Below are 26,735 nucleotides of genomic sequence, written 5' to 3'. Positions count from 1 at the left end.
ATGCACAGTCGTGCTCCATGTGCAGATGCCTCCAACTCCCAGACCCCTCACCCTAGATGACCATCTTGCCCACCGTGAGCTATTCTCACCTCCTCGGGCTGTGCAGCAATGACCTTCTCATCCTTTAGTCTCTGCTCTCCCATCTGCCAGCCGAGCAGCCTCTCCTTTAAAATCCTTTCCTTACACAATGGAATAACTTACTGGCTTCCTGCCAACACCAAAATAGTCTGAGCTCTATTTATCTGTTCTATGCTCAGGACAGGAAATGTCACGTTATAAAGCTCCAATTCTCTTGAATTTGGATAAGTCAGGCTAGTGCTCAGAAAATGGCAAAAATACTTGCTTTTTAAATTTCTTTTGAAGTAGTTGAGGTAAGGAAGGGAACATAAGGCATAAAGAGGAATGAAAAGCTATGGGTCTGTCTTTTGGTCATAAGCTTCAGAAAATTCCTGTGCATGGAAGGGGGTGACTCAGTAACCTAGCAAAGGAGGCTTCAGCTCATCCATAGGAAGTAAGTACCTAGGTCTCCTTGTAACTACAATGGGGAGTTTGCTGGAATCCTATCAACTTACCACTAAGGCCTTATCACCTTACCTCCATGATGGGGTATTTCTTGGCCCAAGTGCTGTTCGCTGGGTCTGGAATTTCTTTACTACACCACTGAGGTCTGAGGGCCGAAAGAAGAACAAATACCCTGTAGATAAAACAATGACAGCTGATTAAGTGTGTATATGGTGGCATGGAAGTGTTGGTCTTAGTGCACTGATTTCATTGTAGAGGTGGTTCAGCATAGGGGAATGCAAATGAATAAAATAAAAATCCTGAAGGAGAAAGATGATGCATCATGCAAGGCTAGACTAGTTTTCTGTGAAGTTTGGATTGATGATAGAGTTATGATGCAGCCATTTGGGATTTGCTAAATAAACTATGAAACTTTTACTCAATGTAATGTTTAGATGTCACTATCCAGCAATGCATTCATTCCGCAAACATTGACTAAACCCCTAATCTATGATGAGTATGTGCCACAAACTGGGGATGGACTAGCAAACAAGAAGACATAGTTCCTATCTGTGGAGAGCTTACTATTTAGTTTAGAATGTTTATAAAGAGTTTGTATTAGCAGGTAAACTATTATGCTAAAGGTAAAGAAACAAAACAAACCGAAAATCCTTGTAAAGAGCAAAACAGGATACAAGGACACCTGGGTGGCTCAGTGGTTGAGCATCTGCCCTTGGCTCAGGGTGTGATCCCAGAGTCCTAGGGATCGAGTCCTGCATTGGGCTCCCTGCAAGGAACCTGCTTCTCCCTCTGCCTGTGTCTCTGCCTCTCTGTGTGTGTCTCTCGTGAATAAAAAAATAAAATCTTCAAAAAAAAAAAAAAAAAAAAAAAAAACAAAACAGGATACAAATGGCACAAGTAGCTTGAACATAACCATGTTTTAAAAGAATGCTGAGAGGGGATCCCTGGGTGGCTTAGCGGTTTGGCGCCTGCCTTTGGCCTGGGGCACGGTCCGGGAGACCCAGGATCAAGTCCTGTGCGGGCTCCCTGCATGGAGCCTGCTTCTCCCTCTGCCTGTGTCTCTACTTCTCTCTCTCTATCATGAATAAATAAATAAATAAATCTTTTAAAAAAATAATGCTGAGAAAAAAAAACAACAAAGGAAAATAATTCAAACTGTTAACCGTAGTTGTATTTGATGATCAGAAGAAACACTGGTCTTTTTTTTTCCTTTATCATTTCTGGGCTTTTGAAAATATTTTAAAATGTGTTTGTATTACTGGAAGGAAAAAAGTCCTAAAAATGTCTCTTATACGTGCATGTGACTTAAATGTTTTGATTATTTATAAAAAACTCAAAACTAGTAAATATTTTTGAAGAATTGGCTTTAATAAGCTTTGATGTTTAATAAGAATGGAAGGCTTCCAGGATGTTCAACCCTTTGAAGCAAGAGATGTGCCCATGTGACTAGTTTTTCTCCAAATGAATGTGAGCAGATCATGCAGATGAGGACAATGCCCAAGGAATGGAAGAAATGTCAGTAAAGTGGAAGAAAACTGGGTCCCTAATGACTGTGTGGAGCACAGCGTGCCAACCAACCTGGATGACTTACCTCAGGACTACTCTATGGGAGAGAAATAAACTATCATAAAAGCCATATATCTGGGGACTTTTTTTTTTTTAAACAAAAAAGCTTTCACTCTAACTGATAATATTTCCCGGAAGAGGATAAATGTGATCCTACTTGACTATTTGAATTAAACTTTTTCAAAGTCTACCTAAAGAGAGGTCTGCTTTGAAGTATCTTTCACATATGAGAGCTCCAATACATGTAAAGCCTTTTAGACAAGTTCAATGACTAGTAGGATGACTCTGAGCTAGTTTTATTTTGGCCTCTTCTCTTACTTTACACAACACGATGAAAACTCTGTGTTGAATAACTCATTATAAAATTCTCTTTATAATACCTGTTTAAAGAAATTGTAGAACATTAGTTAAATAGAACTAAAATCACCTCTTATTCTATCCCTTGATATAACCACCATTATTATAACCACTCTCTTCTTTAGGAAGAGGACCCTGATTTACTGGGATGACAATCAGCCAAATATAAGACCACAATTTTAAGTCTCCCTTGCCTTGCCAAGTTCTGGCCAATGAGGTGTGACCCTAAGTGTCATGTCTGACTTCTTCATGTAAAGGCTCTTGAACAGGGAGGTGTGGGCACCTTCCTTCCTTCTCTCTGTAGTTGTAGAATGCAGGTATGATGGCTATAGTTCCTGCAGTCATTGGACCAAGTGAGCTTGAGGATGGAAGCTAAAAGAGGATATTGGCACAAAAAGATAGAAGGAGCCTAGATCCCTGACCATAGAGCTACTACACCAGTCTTCAGCCTCAGTTTACTTCCTTGACTTGGATGAGAAACTGTCAGCTAGTTTAAGTTATATTATTTTGGCTTTTTATGTTATATAGAGCCAAATTTAATGCTAAGATACATCTTGCATATGAGGGTGTTTATATGTACTTTTTAAAAAGAGAAAGTTTGTACCTCTTTGTAACATTTTTAAAATGTAATATTGCAAATAGTATACCATTTAATTTTCTTCTGCCTCTTTAATGGATATAATACGCCATACAGCATGAGATATATTTTGATGCCTTCAGCTCAAGGCATGATCCCGGGGTTCCGGGATCGAGTCCCGTATCAGGGTCCCCTCAGGAACCCTGTTTCTCCCTCTGCCTATATTTCTGCCTCTCTCTCTGTGTATCTTTCATGAATAAATAAAATCTTTAAGAAAACAAAAAAAGGACTGAATAAGGAAAAAATATTTTTAAAAAATTATCATATACTGTTGTCCAAGAAAGTTGAATAAATTTAGTCTGCTACCAGCAATGTTTGAGGAAGCCCATTTCTTTGACCCATAATGGCAACAGCTATTACCGTTTAAAAAAAGTAAATTTACTGAAATTGGAAAATGTAACCAACTCACTTTTGCCGGAAGTAACGCATTGAGAAAATGCCCACTATGACGACAGCAACGCAAATGCTTGGTGCCACAAACACACTCCAACTGGCTTTACCTGAAAAGTTAGCAAACCCTGTGACTGAGTTATCTGCAATGAATATCTAAAAATACTATTGTGTGAACCCTCTGGCACCTGCCCACAGCAACTAGGTAGCTGGGCTCAGGAATGAGGCCAACTTGTTTTTGTCCCTTCAGTTCCAGGGAAAGGGCCCTAAGGGGGCCAGCCCTAGGGCTCTGTCCTCCAACAAAGGCAAAAGGAGAAGGGGGTGTGGTATACAAAGCACTGGCTGTGAACTGGGAGCCCTGAATTCTAGTCCTGGTTTTGCCACTGACTGCTATGTGATCAGTGGACTTCAGATTCTTGATCTATAAAAGAGGAACGATGACGTCTACCTTGCAGGTTGTTGTGAAGAGTAGAGATGGTGTATATAAAGCATGTGGTGATGTACCTGAACATAGAGAGCCCTTGAGAAATGGTAGTACTGATTTTCCCAAACCACTGGATAAGCCTTCTGTCTAACTAGGGTCTTTGAAATTGTTCTAATTCCTTGCTATGAATAAGTGTTTTGCTCTGCATCAGGATTCTTCACTAATTCATCCATTTATTGAGTTATTAATGTATCAGGCCCTTGTAGGAGCTGGGATGCAAAGATGAAAGGACATGGGCTCTGCTGTCTTGGACTAGTCATGAAGCTAGTCCAGGAGACAGATGTGTAAACATGTAAGCCCATGATGCCATGGGATACACATTTAAAAAAGGCATGTACAAGGCAGTGTAGGCTGGGACCAGCATGGGAAATGACATCAAAGGCAACCCAGGATGTTCTCCCAAAGGCATGTCAAAAGTCACAGATTTGAAGGATGGAGCTAGCAAAGCAGACAAATTTAGGGAAGCGGACTACACAGAACAAGGCAAAGGCACAGAGAGAGCAAACAGGGCGGACTTTCAGGGGACTACAGGTAGTCTGGTCTTGCTTTTGAGTATGAATGATGAACCTGTGGCAGAGGATGAAGCTAGATGAGTGATCAGGAGCAGATCATGCAGGGTTTGAGAACGGAGCAGTTTGAATTCCAGCTTGAAGGCCTTTGGGGAACCACTGATGAGTTGCCACAGGAGGTGGAATGCCAGCAGGGATCAAGGTGTCTTGCAGAAAGATTCTTCTGATAGTGTCAGGATAGGTGCAGGTGGAGGGAGGAGAGTGAGTAGGGAGGGACAAGAAGCCACAGACCTGCCAGCCCCCATGAGAAATGTGTCACCAGGGCTGAACAGGGGAGTTGACGCAGGCAGCTTTGCTACCACCTGGCACAAACTGACATTTCTTTAGCATCTGCCTTCCTTCCTGGGCAGATGGGACAAGTCTGGAGTACTACAAACAGGAAGATGTGGAGTTGTTAATCCAATTGCTTGCCCACAAGTTAACTTTCATGGGAGTACTAGGGGATGAGAAGAGGGCTTGCCAGCTTTCCCAGTGGAGAGGTACCTGGCATAGAACAACAAAGTCCTGGATGATCAACTTGATACTCCATGTTGCAAAGCAAGAACAGCTTGTTTCATACTTGGAGCAGATGCAGACAGGTGCTGCCAGAGAACACAGCACCATTTAAGCAATGGAGGGAAGCCCATGTTAGCTAGTCACTTCTTTATATACTCCAATTTAACTGAAGTCACTATGATCTGAGTTTGATTTGTAGTTTTGCCACTTACCACTTCTATGACTTTGGGTAATCTTTCTGTACCTTCTGGACCTTATTATAAAAGTTATCTGAATCCCTTTTTATTCCTTTATTCATCTTGAATTGAGTGCCTGGTACTGTGGCCAGGTAAATCATGTAAAGCAAGGACTTCGTGTGGCCATGGTCAAGGATTAAATGAGTAAAAGTAGTGTTATGCAGGTTGAATTGTGTCCTCCCACCCCCAAAAATCCATATTGAAATTCTAACTTCCAGTACCTCAGAAAGTAACCATTATTTGGAAATAGAATCATTGCAGATGTAATTAGTTAAGACAGGGTCAGACTGGATCCCTGGGTGGCGCAGCAGTTTAGTGCCTGCCTTTGGCCCAGGGCGCAATCCTGGAGACCAGGGATCGAATCCCACGTCGGGCTCCCAGTGCATGGAGCCTGCTTCTCCCTCTGCCTATGTCTCTGCCTCTCTCTCTCTCTCTGTGACTATCATAAATAAATAAAAATTAAAAAAAAAAAAAAGACAGGGTCAGACTGGATAGGGTGACCCTACTCCAGTATGACTGGTGTCCTTATTAAAAGACAGGAGATTTGAATGGAGACACACACAAGGAGAACTCCACGTGAAGATGAAGGCAGAGATCTATAAGCCAAGGAACACCAAAGACTGTCACTAGACTTGAGGAGGAGAAGCAGGGAACTGATGCTCTCATAGGTCTCGGAAGAAACCAACTCTGCTGATACCTTGAACTCGAGACTTCCACCTCCCACAACTGTGTGAAGATTATTTTCTGTTGTTTGTGGCACGTTGTTACAAGAGCCCCAGCAAACTAATGCAGTATGCAAAGCACTCAAAGACTGGTGCATGGTATATGTAATAGCTGCTATTATTATTGTTGAGATTATTTTCATTGGTCATTGGAACAGAGATTTAGTGAACAAGTACTATGTGCCGGGTACCATACTAGACCTTGAAGATAAACAGGTAACACTTTCTGCCTATTGGATTCAGAGTTTCGTTTTTGTTTTTGTTTCTTTTTAAAGATTTATTTATTTGAGAGAGAAAGAACAGAAGTGAGCACATGGGGAAGAGGGAGAAGCAGGCTCCCTGCTCAGATGCAGGCCTCAATCCCAGGACCCTGAGATCATGACCTGAGCTGAAGGCAGATGCTTAACCGACTGAGAAACCCACATGCCCCAGGATTCAGAGGTTTTAATAGGGGTCAAATGTAGTGCATTATGAAGGAATTATGGAGATGCATTTGGGAAGGCTTCCTGTAGGAGGAAACATTTAGGCTGAGTTTTGAAAAATAAGTAGGTACTATCTTCAAGGAGACATGAAGTGATAGGATACTCCAGTTAAAGGAAACAGCAAGTGCAAAGGTGTAGCAGCAAGAAAGTAGCTAATGAATTACAGAACATTTGATCATCTCTATGCCAGACACAGTGGGAATGTAGGCCTGTGTACGAATCCAGGATGGACGCACCATCTTTAAAGTTGTTTCTTACCTGGCAGACAAAATTCCCTCTTGTTTCCTGGGGGGCTTTCACCAGCAGCTGTCAGAGCTGTCATCCACAGGACATATGTCACTCTGGGCTGCAGGCTGTCTATTGAATGTGAATTTGGTGATACTCTATAGGGAATTTCTGAAAGGAGGATAAAGATAAAAAAGAAGAAAGGCATCTATTAAAGGAAGTATTTGAATGTATGATTTTACTTATTTTGTTCTTGTTGTTAATCCTGTAATTAATTTGAAAGAGAAAGGCACATTGCTGTTTTAAAACAGTCCTGATTCATTAGTACATACTTTACTAGGCCCTAGACAATGTCATTTATGGTGGTCCCACTTGACAGCATACCAAAATAATTAAATGTATTTCCTGTGGTAAAATCTTTTGAAAGAACTTTTATTATTCTGCTTTAAAAAAAAAGATTTTATTTATTTGGGAGAGAGAGAACATGTCCAGGAGCATATTTGGGGGAAGGGGCAGAGGGAGGTGGAGAAGCAGACTTCTCACTGAGCAGGGAGCCCAATGTGGGGCTCAATCCCAGGACTCCAAGACCGCAGCCTGAGCCAAAGGCAGACGCTTAACTGACTGAACTACCCAGGTGCCCCTATCTTTCTGCTTTTGAAATTATGTAGCTGTAGTAACTCCTTTTATTTTCTATGACTATAATGTTTCCAACATTTTTAGATATAGTTGAGAACTCTTGGGGAAGAAGTCAAATACACAAGTTGTTTTCAATGGAATTTTTAAGCAAGCTAAGTTTAGCAGTTAATGAAATAGACATTTAAGTAACATTAATTTTGATTTTCTGCTTTTTTTGGGTAGGTTCTGGATACAAGTCTTAATGGGTTTAATATGATGATCTGCTTTAATTTGACATAAAATCTAAAAATAGGAGCAATGGTACTTAGATTGGATTTACTTGGCTGTTTAAGCCTAGATTATCAGACTCTTTTGCTGTTGACACTCCTGGGGAGTCTCAGCAGGGAAGATTTGGGGTTTTTTGAGCAATGCACTGATGTTGTTTTCCTCCTCCATTAGTACAGAGGCATTCTTCTCTAGTGATCTTCTGGGTGTGAGCTTTGGAGTGTCTTCTCAAAAGCTGGGGATGCAGGGGCAGAATACTACAAGATCCACAGCAGAACTCTGGCAGGAGTAGCCTGCTGGCTCCCTCAGCAGACACGCCTGTGCTGGTGATCAAAGTAGAAACTGGGACCCAGCACTTTGAACCTCAACATCAGTTACCAGCTCACAAACCTCAGGGCAGGTCAGACAATGCTTCCGTTCGCTATATTTATTTTAACAGCCACAAATATTTATTGAGCTTGTGCTCTGGACAAGTCACCAAGTATATAAGGGCACAGAATCTGCCTCAAAAAGTTCACCATCTAGTGGGGAAAACAGACCCCTCATACTTCCACACCCAGGCTTACTATGGGTAAGCAGCGAGGAGTCCTGCAATATCATGGCCTCTCCACCCAAAGGGACTGAGGCCTGAGCAGATCACTTAACAGCTGTGACTATCAGAGCAATTTCTATATTCAACATCCTATTGAGAAAATGTACCATGTGGAAAATTGCAAGCTGCCTTTAACCTGATGAAATTGCTTGCACAGACTTAAGTGGTGTGATTAAACTCAAAATCTCTTTATTTCTAAGGCAGGAGATTAAAAAATTAATTTTGGAGAGACCGTCTACTCATCTTGCTACAGCGAAGCATCAGTGAGCATCAGAGTCAACTGTCCAACTGTGTGAAGGCATCCTTAGCTCTAAGAGTGAAATGAGACTTTAGAAATAAGACTTTAGACTTTAGAAGGGATTTGAATTGTTCGCTGGGCCAAAGAAGTTTATATGCAAACAAACACATACACATATGTATATTTGAAGATCAAAAATAGTAACTCTGTGGAGGGAGCAGTCAGGCAGGTGATGGCGCCAGCAGTTTGGCTAGCAAAATAGGTTGCGTTGAGTAATGGGAGAAGGCGTGCCAGAAATACTGGTTCTGCTGCTTGGTCTGGACAGAGATCAAGGGGGGCATCCAATCCGTGGGGGTCTGAAACTTTAGGCTCAGGGTGGTGAAACAAGGAGGTACCAGTTTAGGAAGATCGGATAGTTGCCAATCATTTGAAAGGCTGCAGGTCGGAAGGTCAAGCGCTACCAGACAAAACAGCTGAAATTACTGGGAACTAGTTATAACCTAACAATCCACTTGGTTTAACAAAGTGTAGGGCAATATTCACTCATGTGTTAGTCAACAAATACCGTTTTTATTAAGCACCTCCTGTATTCCTGGCTGTATTGTAAGTATGGGGAGATACCTTCTGCCTTCATGATGCTTAGAGTCTGTTGACAAAGACAGCCAAGTGGTAACAAAACACAATGTGTGTGACAGTAGAGAAATGCACTCCTGGTGCACATGGCAGAGGAGTGGCTGTTCACCAGAATCACCTGTGCAAGGTACTAAAAGGCAGACACCCCACTCTAGCTGTACACCGCCTTTCTGTACAGGCAGGACTAAGTGTTCCCACTGCACTCCCCATGGGCCATTAGTGCTGCTGCCTGCTGGACAGAGGACACAGAGAACAGGACCCCTCCTTCCTTGGCACTCCGTCCTCCTCTTCCATTTGCAATGCTTCTCTCCGCTGTCTCTTTCCCTTGTCTTCAACCTAATGCCCTCTACCACTCTCTAAAAACTGTACTTGTGGATTTGTCAATGATTTCTGGTTGCCAAATACAATAGGTTGTTGTCAGTCCCTGAGTAAAGTGGCTATATCACTTCCACGTACTTTCCCATCTTTCTCGGTAGACTGAGAGCTCTCTGAAGATGGGGGACAAGTCTAATTCATCAAGTGTTTACTGAGTAAAAGGAAAACTTAATTTAAATTGGTGTGAAATAGGACTTTGAATCTGCACCTTCCTTCAATGTATTTTAAAATGCTCTTACATAGGGGGTGCCTGGCTGGCTAAGTCCATGAAAGGTGCGACTCCTGATCTTGCGGTTTGAGTTGAGTGTAGAGATTACTAAAAAAATAAATAAAACTTAAAATGCCCTTACATAGACTTTAGATGATCAGATTTGTGATAAAATAAGGTCGAGGTTTTCTTCAATATATATAAGATCAGCTTTAAGAACCAAATGGCCATGTTGATTGTAAATAGGCATCATGGTTTAAATTCTGCTAAAATGACAGTAGGAGGGTGGGGGGAGAAGAAGCAAATTTCACACGGAGAATTCCAAAAGGCCCACAAAGAGGTCAATGAAGTCATCAGGTTCTGGGGCGCATTTCAGAACTGACTTACCTTGACAGGCCCATTAGGAAGCAGTTCTGTTCAATGATATGTTCTATTTATCGATGGCAGATTAGTGAAGAGACTGATTGCAAGGACTTATGATAGAATTCTATAGAGCTGTTTTAAAAAATGATGTAAATCCATATGGAATGATGTGAACTGATGTATTATTGAGAGGTAAGAGCAAGGTGTAGCTCAGAATACAGATGATTATCCCAAATATATGCTTGTATGTGCATTAAGTTTTTTCCTGGAAGACGTGTGAAGAACTGCTATTGCTTAAAATGGAGAAAGAGATAATTTCTATTGTAAATCTCTCTGAACTATTTGAATATTTGTTACCATGTGCAGGTGTTATTTATATAATAAAAATTAACTAGAATTAAAAGTCATAACTTTCAGAATAGCAATAATGAAGATCTTCTAAGGTTAAGAGAAAGGACCATCCTGTAAAGTTTCCCAGGTAAAAGTTGCTCTTGCAGGCAGCTCTCTGGCACCCACATCTCAGGGTGGCTTTGTTGCATTCTTCCTGGACCTAACAGCTCTCATGAAGGGATAAAAATATTGCTTCTTCATGATAAATGCTCCTGAAAGAAAGCCAGTTGTTTATGAAATAAAAAGAAGGTCAATCCAGGAAAAAAACAAAAAAACAAAAACCATGATTCTGAATAAATCAAAGATTAGAACATCAAATCTGGCAAATGACTAGGAGCTGCTACATAAATGAGAGATGAAATCATTTGGGATAATGTTCTAGCCAGAATTTAATTGCTTTCATTTTATAGTTATAGAATAATTATGGGTCATAAGAAGTTACTTAAACTGTATTGTATTTTACCCATTTTAAGGAGAAAATAATATGCTCTGATAGTATTTATAGATGTGGGAGTTCAAAATTTCTCTAAACTCATCCCTTGCAAACCTCAGGGGTATATATAATAGTACTGAAGTGCTATTACTGCTTTCTGAAATGCCATGTGCCCACGTGAGCGGCTCCTGAGAGCCTAGTCCATTATCTTCATTTCTTCAATTTGCTTTGCACAAATCATATTCATTAACTCTGTGTGTGTGTTTAGATATCTTGTATTTTTCTTTCTTTTTTTTTTGTATTTTTCTTCATTCAATTAATTTCACAAATATTTATTGAGCACCTACTGTGTGCCACTCACCGTGCTAGCACCTGTGTGTATGTATGTGCATGGACATACTTATGGTTCCCCAACAGCTAAGTAAGAAAGATCCCACTGCATTTGTTTCTCACACATACCACAAAGTTGAGGCTGGGAATTGGAGTCCTGTTCCTTCCAATATATCCTGTAATGGAGGATGCAGCCCATTTGTTCTTGGGCTGGAATTTCGTTCCATGAAATTAACACGCTCCCCTTTTCCTCTGAGATGGCATTAATATAGGGGCCCCTCCGTGGTGCTGCAAAGTAGAACACAGGAGGCTTTTGTCATCCTCCAAATCCAAACTGTTGAACTAAAGCAAAATTTGACAAAAGGTCACAAGACTCACCTTTGTACTTAGAGTTACCCCAGGTGGAGCTACATCCTCTCTGGTCCCCTGACAGTGCATACACATTGATTTCATAACAACTGTAGGGTTTTATGTTCTCTGCAAGGAAAAGGGAGTTCTTATAACAGGTTTGGCATCACATGTGAGTCACTAAAGGGAGACATTTAAATGTTTGATATGGATGCATTCAAGGCATTTCTTTGCTCTCCTTAGTTTGAAGACAGCTCAAGTACAGTCTGGAATGAGGGTGAAGGGATGACCTAAGTCACGAGATCTCAGCAGCCTGTTTGCCACGTTGGGCTTCTGGAAGCCACTGTTCCCACCTCCCAAGTTTGCCTCATGGTGAACAGACAGGCAAATCTGAAGTTTCTTTCCAGGGTCATCATGATTAAGGAGACAAAGCTGTTCCATTTCCAACAAAGACTTAAATATAACCATAGAGACTGCTTTTGAAACACAACTCACTTTCAAGAAAAAAACCACTGACTTCTACAAACAAATCATTTGCTCTTTACAGAGAAGTATGGCTGGTGTTTTGCAGGCATAGAACCTGGACAGATCTTCTAACTCCATTGGTGCTTATCGGGATCTGACATGGCAGCAGGGTGATACATTCAGGTGTGACTTAAACAGGGCACGCTCAGCTCAGCAATCCAACCTCTCTTTCTGCCCCTCCTTCCTCATGTTCCCCTCCATGCTCCAGTCAGATTTCACTTGCTTCACAGCGAGGAGATGAGGAGAATACCTGGGAATGGTAATGTGACTCCCTAGCTTTTAAAATGCCACATTTTGCTATCTTTTGTCAGTCATGAAGTTTTTTGGTAATTGGCTCTTTCCTATCAAAACTCCTTATCTGCATGAATTTCAGATTCTACTTCCTGTAAAGAAAAGGGCCTTCTCATAGATACTGTGACATGTCTTTAAATTCCCAAGGAAATTTAAAGGGAAAAGAGAAAGAATCCCTATGAGGCAACTATAGGATCACATGGTCAGAGTAAGGACTCCCTTCCATAGTGTTTAACACCCAGCCACAGGCAGATCTGGTCCCCTCCACTGACAATTGATTAGGGTTTAACATTTTATTTTTGAGGGAGAGGAATTTTATATCACAGAATAATTTACTAAATAATGTGTATTTTCTATGAAAATCCATTGTCTCTTAAATATTCCAGTAAATGGCATAGGAAAAGAATGTTAGAGTTCAAAGCCAATAGCCAAGAAAGAATTCTTGAAATGTCTTTGGTGCAAAAAAGTGATTTTATTAAAGAAAGCACGGGGACAGGACCCATGGGCAGAAAGAGCTGTGCCAGGGTCATGAGGAGTGGCCCATTATATGCTTTCAAGTTGGGAGGGAGTTAGGGAGAGTGTAAGGCTCTGAGGAATTTTGGAAGCAAGGTTTCCAGGACTATGAGGGGGTACCTATTGTTAGGAAAAGGTCATTTATTACCGTCTAATAAAACCTGATGTATATCGGTGGGTCACATGCTTGGGGGATGATTGCCAACACGTATCTTCAAGTTCAGAGATAAAGGAAATTTCTAAAGGAATTTTTATATGTTAAAGTAGATTTACAGGATCCTTGGGGTTGGGCTAAGATTGACTTTAGGCCTTGACAAACAAAGTGTTAACATCAAGGCAGTTGAGTCCCTAGAGGAATGTCACTCTGTCTGTTTCAAGGACTTGTCAGTGGGCTGTAGGCAGTGAGGAAATTTAATAACTTTATTTCTGCCTTTGTTTCCCACATCAGCAAGTACCCTACATAAAGCTCAGATGTGCAACCAGTACTGTCAGAAGAGACCATGAGGAGATCCAAACTCACACTGTGGTGAGTTCCTATTTGTATTCATGAACCAAGTGATATGGACAAAAGGACACAGTCAGTTTAGTCCAGTCATCCAAAGATTCTTTGTAGTGGCATGCAGACCTAGAAGCCAAAAGGGCAACACGGAATATGGAATCATATTTCATTTGGGAGAGAGTAGGGTCTGGCTGCTACCTCTAGTCCTGGAAGCAGCTGACCAACTACCATGCTGTGTATAGGTGTGGGAATTCTAGATAAGCTCATTAGGCAAATGCTATCATTGCATTTTGCCATGCAAAATATGAGTTCAGGGTGGAGGCCTTGGGACTGCTATATCAGAAGCTGTGGGATTCTTCTTGTGAACAGCCTCCTCCTTAGTGGGGGAGGGAAGAAAGTGTGGCACCATAACCTAGCTGACACTTCCCTTTGCAAGAAGGGAGAGACCTAACAAACTTGTTCCCTGGTTCTGACCATAAGGACTCCTGTTTTATTGGCTAATTCTTACACAAACACACCCTAATCATATCTAATTCCTCATCTCAAAAATTCCTTAGCTTTGTTGTCCACTGCACAACATCCACATTCCTAAGATTTTCATTTCTTTCTACAGTCTGGCCCCAACTTCCAGGCTCGTTTCCCACTACTTTTGTGCATATACATATACCTGGCACCCTTGGGCAAAGGCTCTGACCTTACATTTATAAACCAACCCTTTGGTGGATTTTTTGCAGAAAGCTGTTTTCATCTATTAAGTATGGGAGAAGACAAACAATAAATGATCAATAATGAGGAGAGATCCTATAGGAAGTACAGTGAGAGAATGCAGAAGAGGGACCCAAAGAACCAAGGCATTGGGGAAGGCATTTCTAGACACCTACAGATTTCTACATACTAAAAGGAGTGGCTCTAAATGGTCGGAATAATTTTTACCTAAATAAGACAGTACTGATGGTCTTTAGCCTAGACCCACCAAACTATAAGCAGGAGTTGAATTATATTCTGGCCTCCTGAATATACTCCAAAACACCCAACTCTGCCCCAGCCAGGTTCTAGGAAATGACTTAAAAAGATCTGATAGCAATGAGTTACCTCACTTACTGAAGAGCACCATATTGAATTTGTAAGTATGGATTACCTAATTTTTTAAGTGTTTTTTTCCCCCCAGAGTATAACATCAACACTAATAGCTAACCAAGTGTCTTCAAGCAGGGGAGCAGCTTTGTTATTTTACCCCAGTATTATACTGATTTCATTCAAATGAGTATTTCTAAAGTACTTAAAAATATTTTAGTTCCCTAAATATGCAAAACATTCTCTCTCTTTTATGGTATTTGGATAGTGTTATAGAATTTCTAAAAGGAGGAAAGTATAGGGATCACTGGGTCCAAACTATCCCAGAGAGGTAAATCCTAGTGTAGTTTATAATAAGTGTTACAACTTTGTAGCAGTTTAGAGTTCAGTAAATGCCTTTTCTACCCACTGTTTCATTTGATTTGATGGGCATAACAGCCCTAAAGGGAAATTGGTTCTACTGCAACAATTCTAGGGACAGGGAATGCACTACCTTGAGGACCAATCGATTGTCCTATTGCAGACCATCACATGTAAGGAAAATTGAGCTGAATCTGCCTTATAATTTCCATGTAGAGGACTTAGTTTTGTTGCCCACAGTAACAAAGGACACATAGTCTTTCTCACATATACATCAAAGCTAGCAACAGCCATTAAACTGCCCACCCACATCTAGAATTCTCTTCTACAGGCTAAATGGTTCCCACATTATTATGGAGCCCAGCATGGAGCCCAGTGTAGAGCTTGAACTCAAGGACCCTGAGATTAAGACCTGAGATGAGATCAAGAGTCAGATGCTTAACCATCTGAGCCATCCAGCACCCCTAAATGGTTTCAATTCCAATTAAAAGTTCCAGACCCCAAATGACTTGTTCATCTTTTCTGATGTTCACTGGGTTATCTAGACGACATTATCTTTAAGTGTAGTGATTACAACTGAATGCAATCCACTAGAAGTTTGAGCAGCTAAACTATAAAAGAGACCCACAGTTTAGGACTAGATCGCATATTGCCATGTAGTATGTATGCTTATTTAATTTGTCTTGTCTCCATCCTCTTGGACAGGTGTAATGATTGCCATGGTGTAATAAAAATATAGAATTTAGAGTCTGAAATCCTGTGAGAAGCTTAGCCATGTCACATATAATAATAATAACAGTAACAGCTAAATTATCAAGTACTTATACTGTGTTTTCTCTACATTAATTCAGTTAGTCCTCACAATAACCCAATGAGGTAGGTATTATTTTCCCCCTTTTACAGATAAGGAAACTGAGGCAGTAAGAAGTTAAATAATTTGCCCGAGGTTACACAACCTAGTAAGTGGCAGAGCCAGGACTTAAACCCAGATAGTCTGGCTGCAGAACCTGCGCTTTCTACTATGCTGAACTTATTCTAAAAGTGACATTGACTAAGTTCTGTCCAATCATTTTAATATCTTTTCAGATGCTTTCTATCGCTTGATAGAAACCTCTGACAGATTTAGATTTGAGGCCTGAGATGTCAATTATTCCATAGATAATTCTGGATTTATTATCACACAAACAATATGCAGCAGAACTAGGAATGAAAGATCTCCTGGTCTTCTCATCTGTATAATGGGTATAATCAAACACTCGCTACACATGATTGTTCTGAGAATGACCTACACTCCCAAGTGAAAGGTGCCCATCACACTGACTGGTTACTACTTAGCTTTTAGCCATGCTTGTTGGATTTAATGATGCATTTGTCTTATATGGCTCTGTGCCAGGCACTTGACTTTTCTAGAGTTTTTAGTCAATCAGTTGGTCTTCTATGGCTGCAGCGGTGTATTCTGAGGATCTGTCCTGAAGAATACTACGTCATCACTGTCCCTCTTACGCAGTTTCCTATAATTGAAGAAGGTTCTGGGTTCCCACCTGTGACTTCTTAAAAAAATAAAAGTGAACTTAGTAACTCCCCAAAACGAAGGTGAACAATTAAATACCTGAAATCAGAGCAGACACGTTGTAGGGGGTACTCCGCAGCCAGTTTAGAGGGGGCGTGTCACCCCTGGGATGGAGCTCCCTCCATTCCACCACATACTCCTGGACAGCAGGAGCAGCTTTCCCGGGATGCTCCCATGTCACCATAATGTCGTCCACACCCTTCGAGTTTGCAGAGACCTGGCGAGGAGCCAGCAACCCTTTTTGAAGAAAAAGGGGGAAGCACAAAAACAAAATCACAGGTGGAAAAGATGTAAAAAACAATTCATCCCAGCAAAGTTTTAGGAAGAACCAATTTCCTGTTAAGAATTTCAGATTTGTTCTTAATTAGTGTAAGGACCCGTGTAAGGTTAGTTGTAGAGTTATTTTCCCCTGCACCTTCCACTTCTGTGTCCCCAAAGGTACCTGCTTTATTGATACATGCATCCTTCTAATCCACCTCCCACATGTTTATTTAGGGATTTGTGTATCCTTGAAAGTTAATGTTGCTTTGTGCTTGTGTTTTGTATTTTCATGAAATGTGCTGAGAGTAAATTTAATGCTTTTTCTTACTTTTTCCTTCCTACTCAGTATTATATTTCTGGAACATGTCCATCCTTCTATATGTAAATCCAGCTCATTCCCTCCAACTGCTACCTCAAACATTTTCTGTCCAGTCCCAGCTGATGATCAGGAGGTTCTTTCCAACTCTTTGCTAACATAAACAAAGATGCAATGAACATTCTCTTGCATGTCCTCAACTGTGCTTGTGCAAGAGTGTTTCTGAATATATCTGTACAGAGCTGCTCAATTATAGAATCAGTCCACATATTATTTCATTAAACACAGCCAGAGTGATCTCTAAAGTGGCCAATCAGTTGATATTCCAACAAGAAAAGCATGAGGATTCTTATTTCCCCATCAGCACTTGGTATCCTCTTTCAAATTTTGGCCAACCTGGTACCTGCAAAGTGGCATTTAACTGTGGTTTTATTTTCATTGTCTGATTTATTTATTTATTTTTAAAGATTTTATTTATTTATTCATGAGAGACACACAGAGAGAGGCAGAGACATAGACAGAGGGAGAAGCAGGCTCCCTGCAAGGAGCTGGATGCAGGACTCGATCCCCGATCCCGGGATCACACCCTGAGCTGAAGGCAGATGCCCAACCACTGAGCCACCCAGGCATCTCTGATTTATTTATTTTTAATAAGTTGCTTTTAAATTTCTTATGAAGCTGAGCTTTTCTTTATGTATTATTAGCTATCTGACTTCCCCCTTTGTAAAATCCCTGCTGACATTCTTAACTCATTTTTTGTCTTTTCTCTGATTTACAAAAATAGGTTTTATACTCTAGATATCATTTGTAGTTTTCAACACTAGAAATATTATACTCCAGTCTTTCAACCCTCTGATAACTTCATGATGTGTTTGCTGCACATAATTATTCACTTTGACATATGTAAACTTATTTATCTGTGGTTTGTGCATTTTGAGTCTTGTTTTTGAAATTCTTCCATCCTGGGATCACAAAGATACTCAATTACATGTTCTCCTATTGGCTTTTGGTTTTACCTTCCCCAGTTAAGTTTTTTAAAAGATTTTATTTATTTATTCATGAAAGACACACACACACACACACACACACACACACACACACAGAGGCAGAGACACAGGGAGAGGGAGAAGCAGGCTCCATGCAGAGAGCCTGACGTGGAACTCAATCCCGGGTCTCCCGGATCATGCCCTGGGCCAAAAGCAGGTGCTAAAACACCGAGCCACCCAGGAATCCCCTTAATTTTTTTAAAAAAGATTTTATTTATTATTCATGAGAGAGACAGAAGCAGAGACACGGGCAGAAGGGAAGCAGGCTACCTGAAAGGAGCCTGATGTGGGACTCGATCCCAGACCCCGGGATCACGCCCTGAGCCAAAGGCAGATGCTCAAATGCTGAGCCACCCAGACATCCCCCCAGTTAAGTTTTTAATCCAAATCTAGCTAAAAGGCTTTTTAAAGGGTAATAAATTTTATTCTTTTTTCCATATTGTGAGTCAATTTTTCCAAATGTGATACTATCCCTACCATATACCAAGTTCCACTTATTCATGGGTTTGTGTCTGGAGTCACCTTCTTTGCCAGAACACACTGCTCTCATTAGGCCTTGTGATGTCTAATTATGTGGTTTGTAAATCCTCTCCTTATTCTGTCCTTCATTTTTCAAAGTGGTCCTGGATATTCATGACACGTTTTTATTCCATATAGCTTTTAGAATCAGTTTATCAGAATCTTTGCTCTCAGCCCCCCTCCACAGTTAGGTGCCGGGGCTTCTTTGAAGTTACTGTGTTCTGCTCTCTGGACTTCCCTGCTCCATTGTAGAAATGTCCAAGCAATGTTTATATCAGGGCAACAAGAGCAAGGAGGAGGACTAAAACCAGAAAGTGCTACCTCAGTGCTCCCCCTTATCACTATTCACCACTGCACTCAGCCATCTATCCTGTCCCTCCTGTGGCATCCTCAGAACTGTGCTTGGTTGGTGGTGAGAACCTATAACCTGTGTACTGTCTATTTTGCCAGGGAATGGAATTCCCTAGTAGGGGTTCCCTTACATTCATTTGTCTTGGAATTGTATGTCCTGGCTATGCCATAAGATGTTTTTTTTTGAGAATGAAATGCATTCATTAAGTAAATATTTATTGAGCACCTATAGGTTCCAGTACACTTTGCCAGGTGATGGACTAAAATAGCCAAAGAACCCTTCTGACCACTGCTTTCTCTGGAAAGAGAAATTAGCCAAGCAAATCAACTTGGCATTGCCCTGCCTGAGTCATCAGTCATCATATTTACCAGGAACCAGCCTGAATTTTCAGGGCACATACTCTCCTTTAGAACTCTGCTAACAACTCACCTTATTTCTATCACCTTTGAAAATTATTTCTTTAGCTCAGTCATTCCAATCTCCTTTTTCCCTGAGAGCCTCTGAGCAGAGTTATGAAATTCATAAGGTATTTAGAATAAGTGTCCACCTAAGAGACAGGTGGCTTGGTTTTTCAGTCCAGCTCTGCCACTAATTGGATGTGTGGTCTTGTCTAGGTTATTTCACCTCCTGAGGCCTCAGTCTCTGACATCTGTGTGGGTCTCTGTTTATGATTGTTTTGGCTTCTGACTCTCCGTGTGGTTTCAAGAATTCTTGAGCACAGGGACTGGTCTGAAATATTAAATACGTTTTTACTTGTTGACCGATGGGTTTAGCACACATTCAATTTTCATTGTAAATCAACAAAATCATTCTTATGCTTCTTTATAGGCAATGCTGTGGCAGGTGCTTTTTATGACAAAGTTGTCCCTACTTCCTCAAAATCAACATAATTCTGCCCCCCCTAGGGGGAGGTGCTATTTTTCCTTCCTAAAAGGAAAGCTATATATGTGAGTAGTGTGAACATATACTCAAAGAGACAAAGACAAAATCATGGTATGCTATTCCTACAGATCATTCAGAATATGGGTGAGACAAAAGTACTCAAGGATGGGACTGTGTAATTTGCCAATGTGTCCTCCATGTCACTCTGGGATACAAAGAGTATTGGGTAGTTGTATTGGGTGGTTCAGATGCGGTCTTAGAAGAGACAACAGACCCTTGATATTCCAAGATTTCCAGGACCAGGACCCTCTTAGTTACAGCTCAGTTCAAGTACTGTCCTATCTTACCTCCTCTACATGTTCATTCTTATTGAGTCTTATCCTTATGCAACACCTGTCCAATCTGGGAAGAACAGGTTTCCTCTTTCTTTGCCATTGGTTTCCATCATCTTCCCACTCCCCATGGACCTCATTCCATGAGGTCCTCATTCCACTAACTAGCCCTCTGTCCCCTTTATCTCTAAATTCTTCTCTACCCAATTCTTTTCCCCAACTTCCATGCTTGCTCAGATATCACTTTAAAGCAAACCCTCATGCCCACATATCTCCACTCCCTCACCTGGCTCCCACCAACTTGTCTCTTCATACCCCAGTCACATATTGCCTCCCTCCCTGGCATCCTTCAAGCCCATGCTTCATCTTTTGTCTGTTCCTAGAATTACCTGGGCATCCCTCTAATCTCACACTTATACTGCACCACAGTTTACTCATTTATGTCTGTCCCTCTCATGTGACTAAATATAACTGGAGGACCTCAACAGTATTTCTAACCTATTGCTGGATGCTAGCTGCCTTATGTAGTATATCCTCAGTAAATAACTGTTGAATGAATAAAGAAGCGGCTAGCTCTAACATAATGAATGTGCCATTTTAAGAAGTTGTTACCAAATCCAAATAAAGCACAGACTCAGAAAATTCATAAAGTTTATAGTTTCAAGACCCATCTGCAGTGACATTTGAAGAAGTAAGGTATTCTGAAATACTACATTTTAACAATAGCAGGATACTAAATAGTGGTAAGAGTTCAATTTCCTCCACAGAATTCACTTTAAAAACTATATATGCAGAACTTAGCCACAGAAGAAAAATTATAAAAATATAAAGCACAAAAGGGAAGGAAAATCACTTGTAATCCCATGATGCAGTCATGGTCTCTATTAACATTTCTACATACATTCTACTAGATTTTTTATCAGGCAAAAAATGGGTACTCATGTAAATACATATTTTAAACAGCATCATCCCATATATACTATTGAAAGCCTATCTTTTCACTTATTATGTACATCACTCCTTGTCAATAAAAGCATAGCTACAACATGGCTTTAATGCTAGTGTGCGGTTAAGGCAGGTGAGAGTCATGATATATTAAACCAGTCTCTCTATTATTTTACATTTAGGTTGTTCATAGTGTTTCACTATTTCAAAATTTTCCACGATCATCTTTGCGCCTACACTTCTAAGCACTTACCATTTACTGAGGATACATTCATAATGATAAAATTTTTGGTCAAAGATACATTAGTATTTAAAGTTTGTTACATATGGCCAAATCGTCTCCAGAAAGTTATACCAATTTACATACCCACCAGCAGGGTACAGCATATCTTTTCCCTACACACCCACATGGGTTATACTAATTCTACTTACTCTTTCTCAGTCTGATTTGGTTTCTCATGTTTTCTCAAGATTTGCATCTGACTGATTGCTAGTTAGGCTACGCATATTTTCATATCTTTATTGCTACTCTTCTATTTAGTTTTTGAGTTGCTTGTTCATGGCTCCAATCTCTTATTTATTTGAAAAAGTAGATAGATAATCCATCTCCTTTGGCCAAAAAATGTGACATATACTTTTCTTAAATTGCTATTTACACTTCTAAAGCTTTGTTTATGGTGTTTTTAACATTTTTATTTAACTATGCATAGAGTTTGAGCTTTCTCCGCTCCCCCCCCCCCAACTAATTCATCTTTTCACGTTTCTGCCCTACATACCTATCAAAAATAGGCAGAAATTACCACTTGCCTACCAAACATTTTGTCCTTTTTTAGCAAGGGAACATTGCTGCCTGAAATATATTTCTAAGCCTCCTTTGCAGCTAGGTGTGACCAGATGACCAGTTAGAGACAATGACCATAAATGTGTTGTGTGACCTGGAGCAAAGCTCCTCAAGGGTGAGGGGTGGGCCCTTCTCTCCTCCTTTTCCTAGAAGGAAGTAGATAGAGCTCTGGCAGCCATCTTCGACCATTTCCATCTTGAGGATAGAAGCCAGTTTGGCAGAGGAAACAGAAAGAAGGAGTTTGGAATCCTAATGATGTCACCAAGCTGTCACACCAGCCCTGAACTGTATACCTCTGGACTTCTTTTATGTGAGAGAATTAATAAGCCACTGTAGTCAGGCCTCTAGTAAGAGCAACCCTTACTCCTAAGAGCAATTCCTAACTCATATACCAATTAGAAGTTACATTAATATTTACTTGTACTTTCTTTTAGTTATTTTTTATCTACTCTATCATCTCTATGTTTATGGAATATATGACTGAAAAGATATATAACTAGAATTTAACAGTGTATATAAAATAATCATATTTGGGTAGAAGCTTCTTTCAAATGATGATTGCTAGGCTCATATGTAGATAAAATGTTCCACCGAATTTTAAAAAAGGATTTAATTATAGTTTTATTAGATATTTTTGGAAAAGTTAGGCCAATGATCTTGACATTGAGAAACAGCATTTATATCCATTTTATTGACTAATCATAGGCTTTTATCTTGAAAAATGAGTTTTCTAAGCATGCAACTCTAAAATGTGTATCACTAGCTGGGAGATTTCAATATAGATAATTTGATAAATGTCTACATTTGTGTAATAAAGTGCTGTAGTATAGAAAAATTTTACTGTAGTTTCATTACAGCCAGAATTTCATTTTAGTATTATTGGTTTTAAAATATGTTTTGCTGTGGAAGGAGCCTCGGTGTCCATCGAAAGATGAATGGATAAAGAAGATGTGGTCTATGTATACAATGGAATATTACTCACCCATTAGAAATGACAAATACCCACCATTTGCTTCGACATGGATGGAACTGGAGGGTATTATTCTGAGTGAAATAAGTCCATCAGAGAAGGACAAACATTATATGTTCTCATTCATTTGGGGAATATAAATAATAGTGAAAGGGAATAAAGGGGGAAGGAGAGAAAATTAGTGGGAAATATCAGAAAGGGAGACAGAACATGAGAGACTCCTAACTCTGGGAAACAAACAAGGAAGGGGTGGTAGAAAGGGAGGTGGGCGGGGGGTGGGGGTGACTGGGTGATGGGCACTGAGGGGGGCACTTGATGGGGTGAGCACTGGGTGTGATTCTATATGTTGGCAAATTAAACACCAATAAAAAATAAATTAAAAAAATAAAATAAAATGTTTTGACTATAAGAGCAGAATGTTTCCTAGATCTTGACATCACATAGTAGTTTTACACCTAGAAAAATTAGCTAGACATTAGTGTTCAATTTAATGTAACTAACATTTTCTTAATAACATTTTTAAGCACCTGCCATGTTAGTCTCTGTATTTAATCTCACAATGACCTGCAAGACAGATAATATAATTCCTACTTTAGAGAGGGAGAAATTGAAGCTCAGAGGTGTTAATTCACTTGTCTAAGGCCACTCATACTCTAAGTGCAAAAGAATTCCTGTAGGCTGTCAGCTCCAAAGTTGAAACTCCTATGCTATTTATGCCAGGCCCTAAGCTGAGCCTGTGGGACATGAGAGATAAGTAAGAAACAGTTTCCCATAGGTAATATGAAAGGAAAGTTGGTACTTACCTGCCCCACACAGGTCCGTTATGTTAATATAAGTAGGCAGGGTACTGCCTTTTGAGTTAGCTGCAGACACAGTCACAACCCAATTCCCAGTTCTGGGAATGACCCAGGTCCAGGAGGTGTGTTCTGTGATGTTCTGTAGTGTGACTTTCACCCCTGCCACCTCCTGCAAGGTCACTCGATAGTGGAGGATTTTTCCTCTTGCCTTGGACATACTCATATTCTGCAACAAAACATATCCACTTACTTGTGTACTCCCAGACAAGGTCACTGGATGCTTTGTGGCTGAACCTGATGGCCTCCGCAACAGCAGGTTACATATGAGTGACCTTTTTATTTACATCTTATCATCTTCTCCGCTGCGTATCTCTACGTCTCCACCCAAACTTACCATTTAGGGGGAAAAGTGAATTTATATTTTTAAAAGCTAATTCTTAAAAACACATTGAGCTTCTTTTCTTGCTTCAAAATGAAACTTCCTAATAGTAGAAAACTCAAATACATCCAATGGAACAAGAGTGGAATCTGAATTCCAATGATCTGGGTTTCAGTTCCACCTATACTAATCATCACTAGCTGTGTGATCCAGAGCAAGGTACTCAGCCCCTCTGAATCTCCATTTTTAAATCTGTGAAGCACACACACACACACACACACAACTTTTTATATAGAAAGTGTAATGCTGCTCATTAAATCAAAAATGAGATTTTCAAGAGCTAAACTAGTAAAATTCACACTTAGTGAACTGGATTAACCATCTGTGCTAGGAAAGTAAGACACTGTTTATAAATGTGTGGCTAATGAGTTTTGAAATTGCAAAAATTCCAATTGAGATCATTTGGGAGCAATCCCAGAAAGTAAGCAGAAAACTAATTATTTGTATTATAACCCTGTTTGGATAAGGACCATGGGAAACAGAAGCAATGAATATGAAGAGCCACCAAGTGCAGCGCGGGCAGTGCCTATCGATGCTTAGTGCATGGAGAGAGAGGTTGAGTTCACTAGACTTAAGCATGATGGTTTTCTTGGCAAGGCTATTCCTTCTATGGGTTCAGGTGCTAAAAGACACATATTAGGACTGGCAAATGCCCCTTTCTCTGGTTCCTACCCCTTAAGCATTCTTTTAATAATTTGGTTTCCTGTGTATTTATCTGTCAGGAGAGGCTGGGGTAACATGAACATCTGGTTCACTTAAAATTTGTATTTTTCACTTTAAGTGAATAAATTGGCCTACTGATGATAATTTGGCTTCTGAAATAATTAGCATGCTGAGAAAGAATGTTCCTATCTGCTGACTCAAGCCTTCTGGGTAGCCCAACAGCTGCATTCCTCATTGTAAATTAATCCATGAACATCTAGCTTTTTATATTTCAGTCTCTGGGAACTTGATTAAAGCAGGTCCTACCCTGGGTGCCCTTCTGGATCCACAAAGTCCGGGACTGGATCTTAAACCATGGTCAATGCACCGGGTGAATGTCATGTTGCTGAGAGCTCTTTTGGGTGCACTTTCAGCCTTTCCCTAGAAGACATCTTTGTTTTCTGGCAGGAACCAAGAAAGTTAGCATTTTCATTGTCCATCACAGTCAATCTTGTAGGCCTGTTGTGTGGATTAAAGTAAGTGACTGCTTTTGAAATTGTGATGTTCTGAACTGTTATTAATAAACAAGTCCTTTGTCACAGGAGTAAAGCAGGATAAATTAAAGCAAAAGCTGGCTGGAGAAGACCATTCCCTCAACTCTCTATCCTTCCCTGTCTCCTCTGTAGGTTCAGAGGTAGGACTATTATTTCACCTCCACATCATGCACCCTTCCCTAAGGCACTCCTCAAGAGTTAACTAAGCTCACAAAGTTCCTCAGTCTTGTCAGGAACCCAAGGGGCTTCAGTCTTACTCTGACAACTGAAGGACCAGAGCTCTAATTGAAAAATAACACCTTGTAAATCAGCTCTTACTACCTTCCTTTCATTGTCCATCATAGACATCTCAGCAATCTCATTTAATCCTATGGTAGAGCACTGAAAGAAGAGGGAAATGTCAAATCATCTTACAGGAAGAGTCAATGAACTTGCCTCATGACTGCTGTGGAAATCTAACTGAGGTCCATGCACTACACACTACAGTCATCTTGTAAAGAAAGATGTGGATCTGAAAGATGAGTAAAGGTTCCTAGAGGGTAGTGAAAGGCCTGGGCCTAAACCCTTACATCTCCCCTTCGATATCCCATATTTTAGAGTTGAAAATCTCATTGAGAAGGTAATGGTGGAGTTAAGGTAATTAGAGAAATAAATATGGTATCCCATGAATTATGCTTGTATAAAATATCAGGCTCAAGTTTTGGGATAAACATTAACATCTCTCAGGCAATTGGTCTCTTTCACCAATTTGAAAATGGGCCTCACTTGTCCAACATGGTCCATGGAACAAAAAACCTAATAAGACAATAGGGAAGTAGGTATTTTTCCAGCTGGCACGTAGTCTCCTGAAGCAACTGAAAAGTTTAATTTGGTTTTAAAAAAATAGCAATATAAAATTTGCAAATAATGCATATATCTGGATTATATTTGGCCCTGATGTAATGGAATATCATCACAAAACTACAGAGCCAGGAAGGATTAGTAATTAATTCAACATTTCATTCTATCAATAGGAAATAAGTCCAGGACATGAAATGACATACTTAAGGCCACTCAAGGAATAGATGGAGGAGCTGAGAGTGGAATCCAGGGCTCCTGACTTTTAGACTAGCAATCCCTCTCCTCTGATGTGCTACTCCTTATGTTGGCAAGCCTGAGACAATGAACTGGTCACCACAGGACACTATGTTTCATGCTGGAATCCCCAGTTACCCTTCTGGCCCAAAGTTGGAAAGCAGCTTGTCTAATTGTGAGGTTGTGGTACATTTTAATGTGGAGCATCAACAGAAGACATCAGGTCAGCAATTTTGGGATGGTGGAGATCCAGAATTCTTTGTTCCCAGAATCAACAGGCCTTGGGTCTCTGGCTTTGAACCCAAAACTGTCACCTGAAGAGCCAGCTGGGTCTTTTCAGATGAACTTACTTTTGCTCTAATGTTTACATATTTGGGTGGGAGATAGGGAGAAACTATCACTTATTGGAACATATCATGAGCCAGAAGCTTTACATCT

General features: G+C 40.3%; 1 protein-coding gene across 5 annotated transcripts in view; it reads right to left on the bottom strand.

Annotated features, from left to right (window-relative positions):
* IL12RB2 (interleukin 12 receptor subunit beta 2) overlaps positions 1 to 26,735 on the bottom strand; it is a 72,092-nt gene that overhangs the window by 4,573 nt on the left and 40,784 nt on the right. For 4 of the 5 annotated variants that reach the window (XM_077892244.1, XM_077892245.1, XM_077892243.1 and 1 more), the window contains exons 9-15: positions 23,595 to 23,814; positions 16,367 to 16,564; positions 11,526 to 11,624; positions 11,277 to 11,435; positions 6,719 to 6,856; positions 3,492 to 3,582; positions 595 to 694 (exon numbers count right to left, since the gene is read on the bottom strand). In XM_077892244.1, the coding sequence (XP_077748370.1) occupies positions 595 to 694; positions 3,492 to 3,582; positions 6,719 to 6,856; positions 11,277 to 11,435; positions 11,526 to 11,624; positions 16,367 to 16,564; positions 23,595 to 23,814 (1,005 nt within the window). The remainder of the gene's footprint in view (positions 1 to 594; positions 695 to 3,491; positions 3,583 to 6,718; positions 6,857 to 11,276; positions 11,436 to 11,525; positions 11,625 to 16,366; positions 16,565 to 23,594; positions 23,815 to 26,735) is intronic. The other variant, XM_077892247.1, reaches the window with a different exon arrangement.

This window comes from Canis aureus, chromosome 3 (genome assembly GCF_053574225.1).
Source record: "Canis aureus isolate CA01 chromosome 3, VMU_Caureus_v.1.0, whole genome shotgun sequence".
NCBI classification, from domain to species: Eukaryota; Metazoa; Chordata; class Mammalia; order Carnivora; family Canidae; genus Canis; species Canis aureus.
The sequence above is the reverse complement of the archived record's forward strand: the minus strand, read 5'-3'. Positions and strand labels throughout refer to the sequence as shown.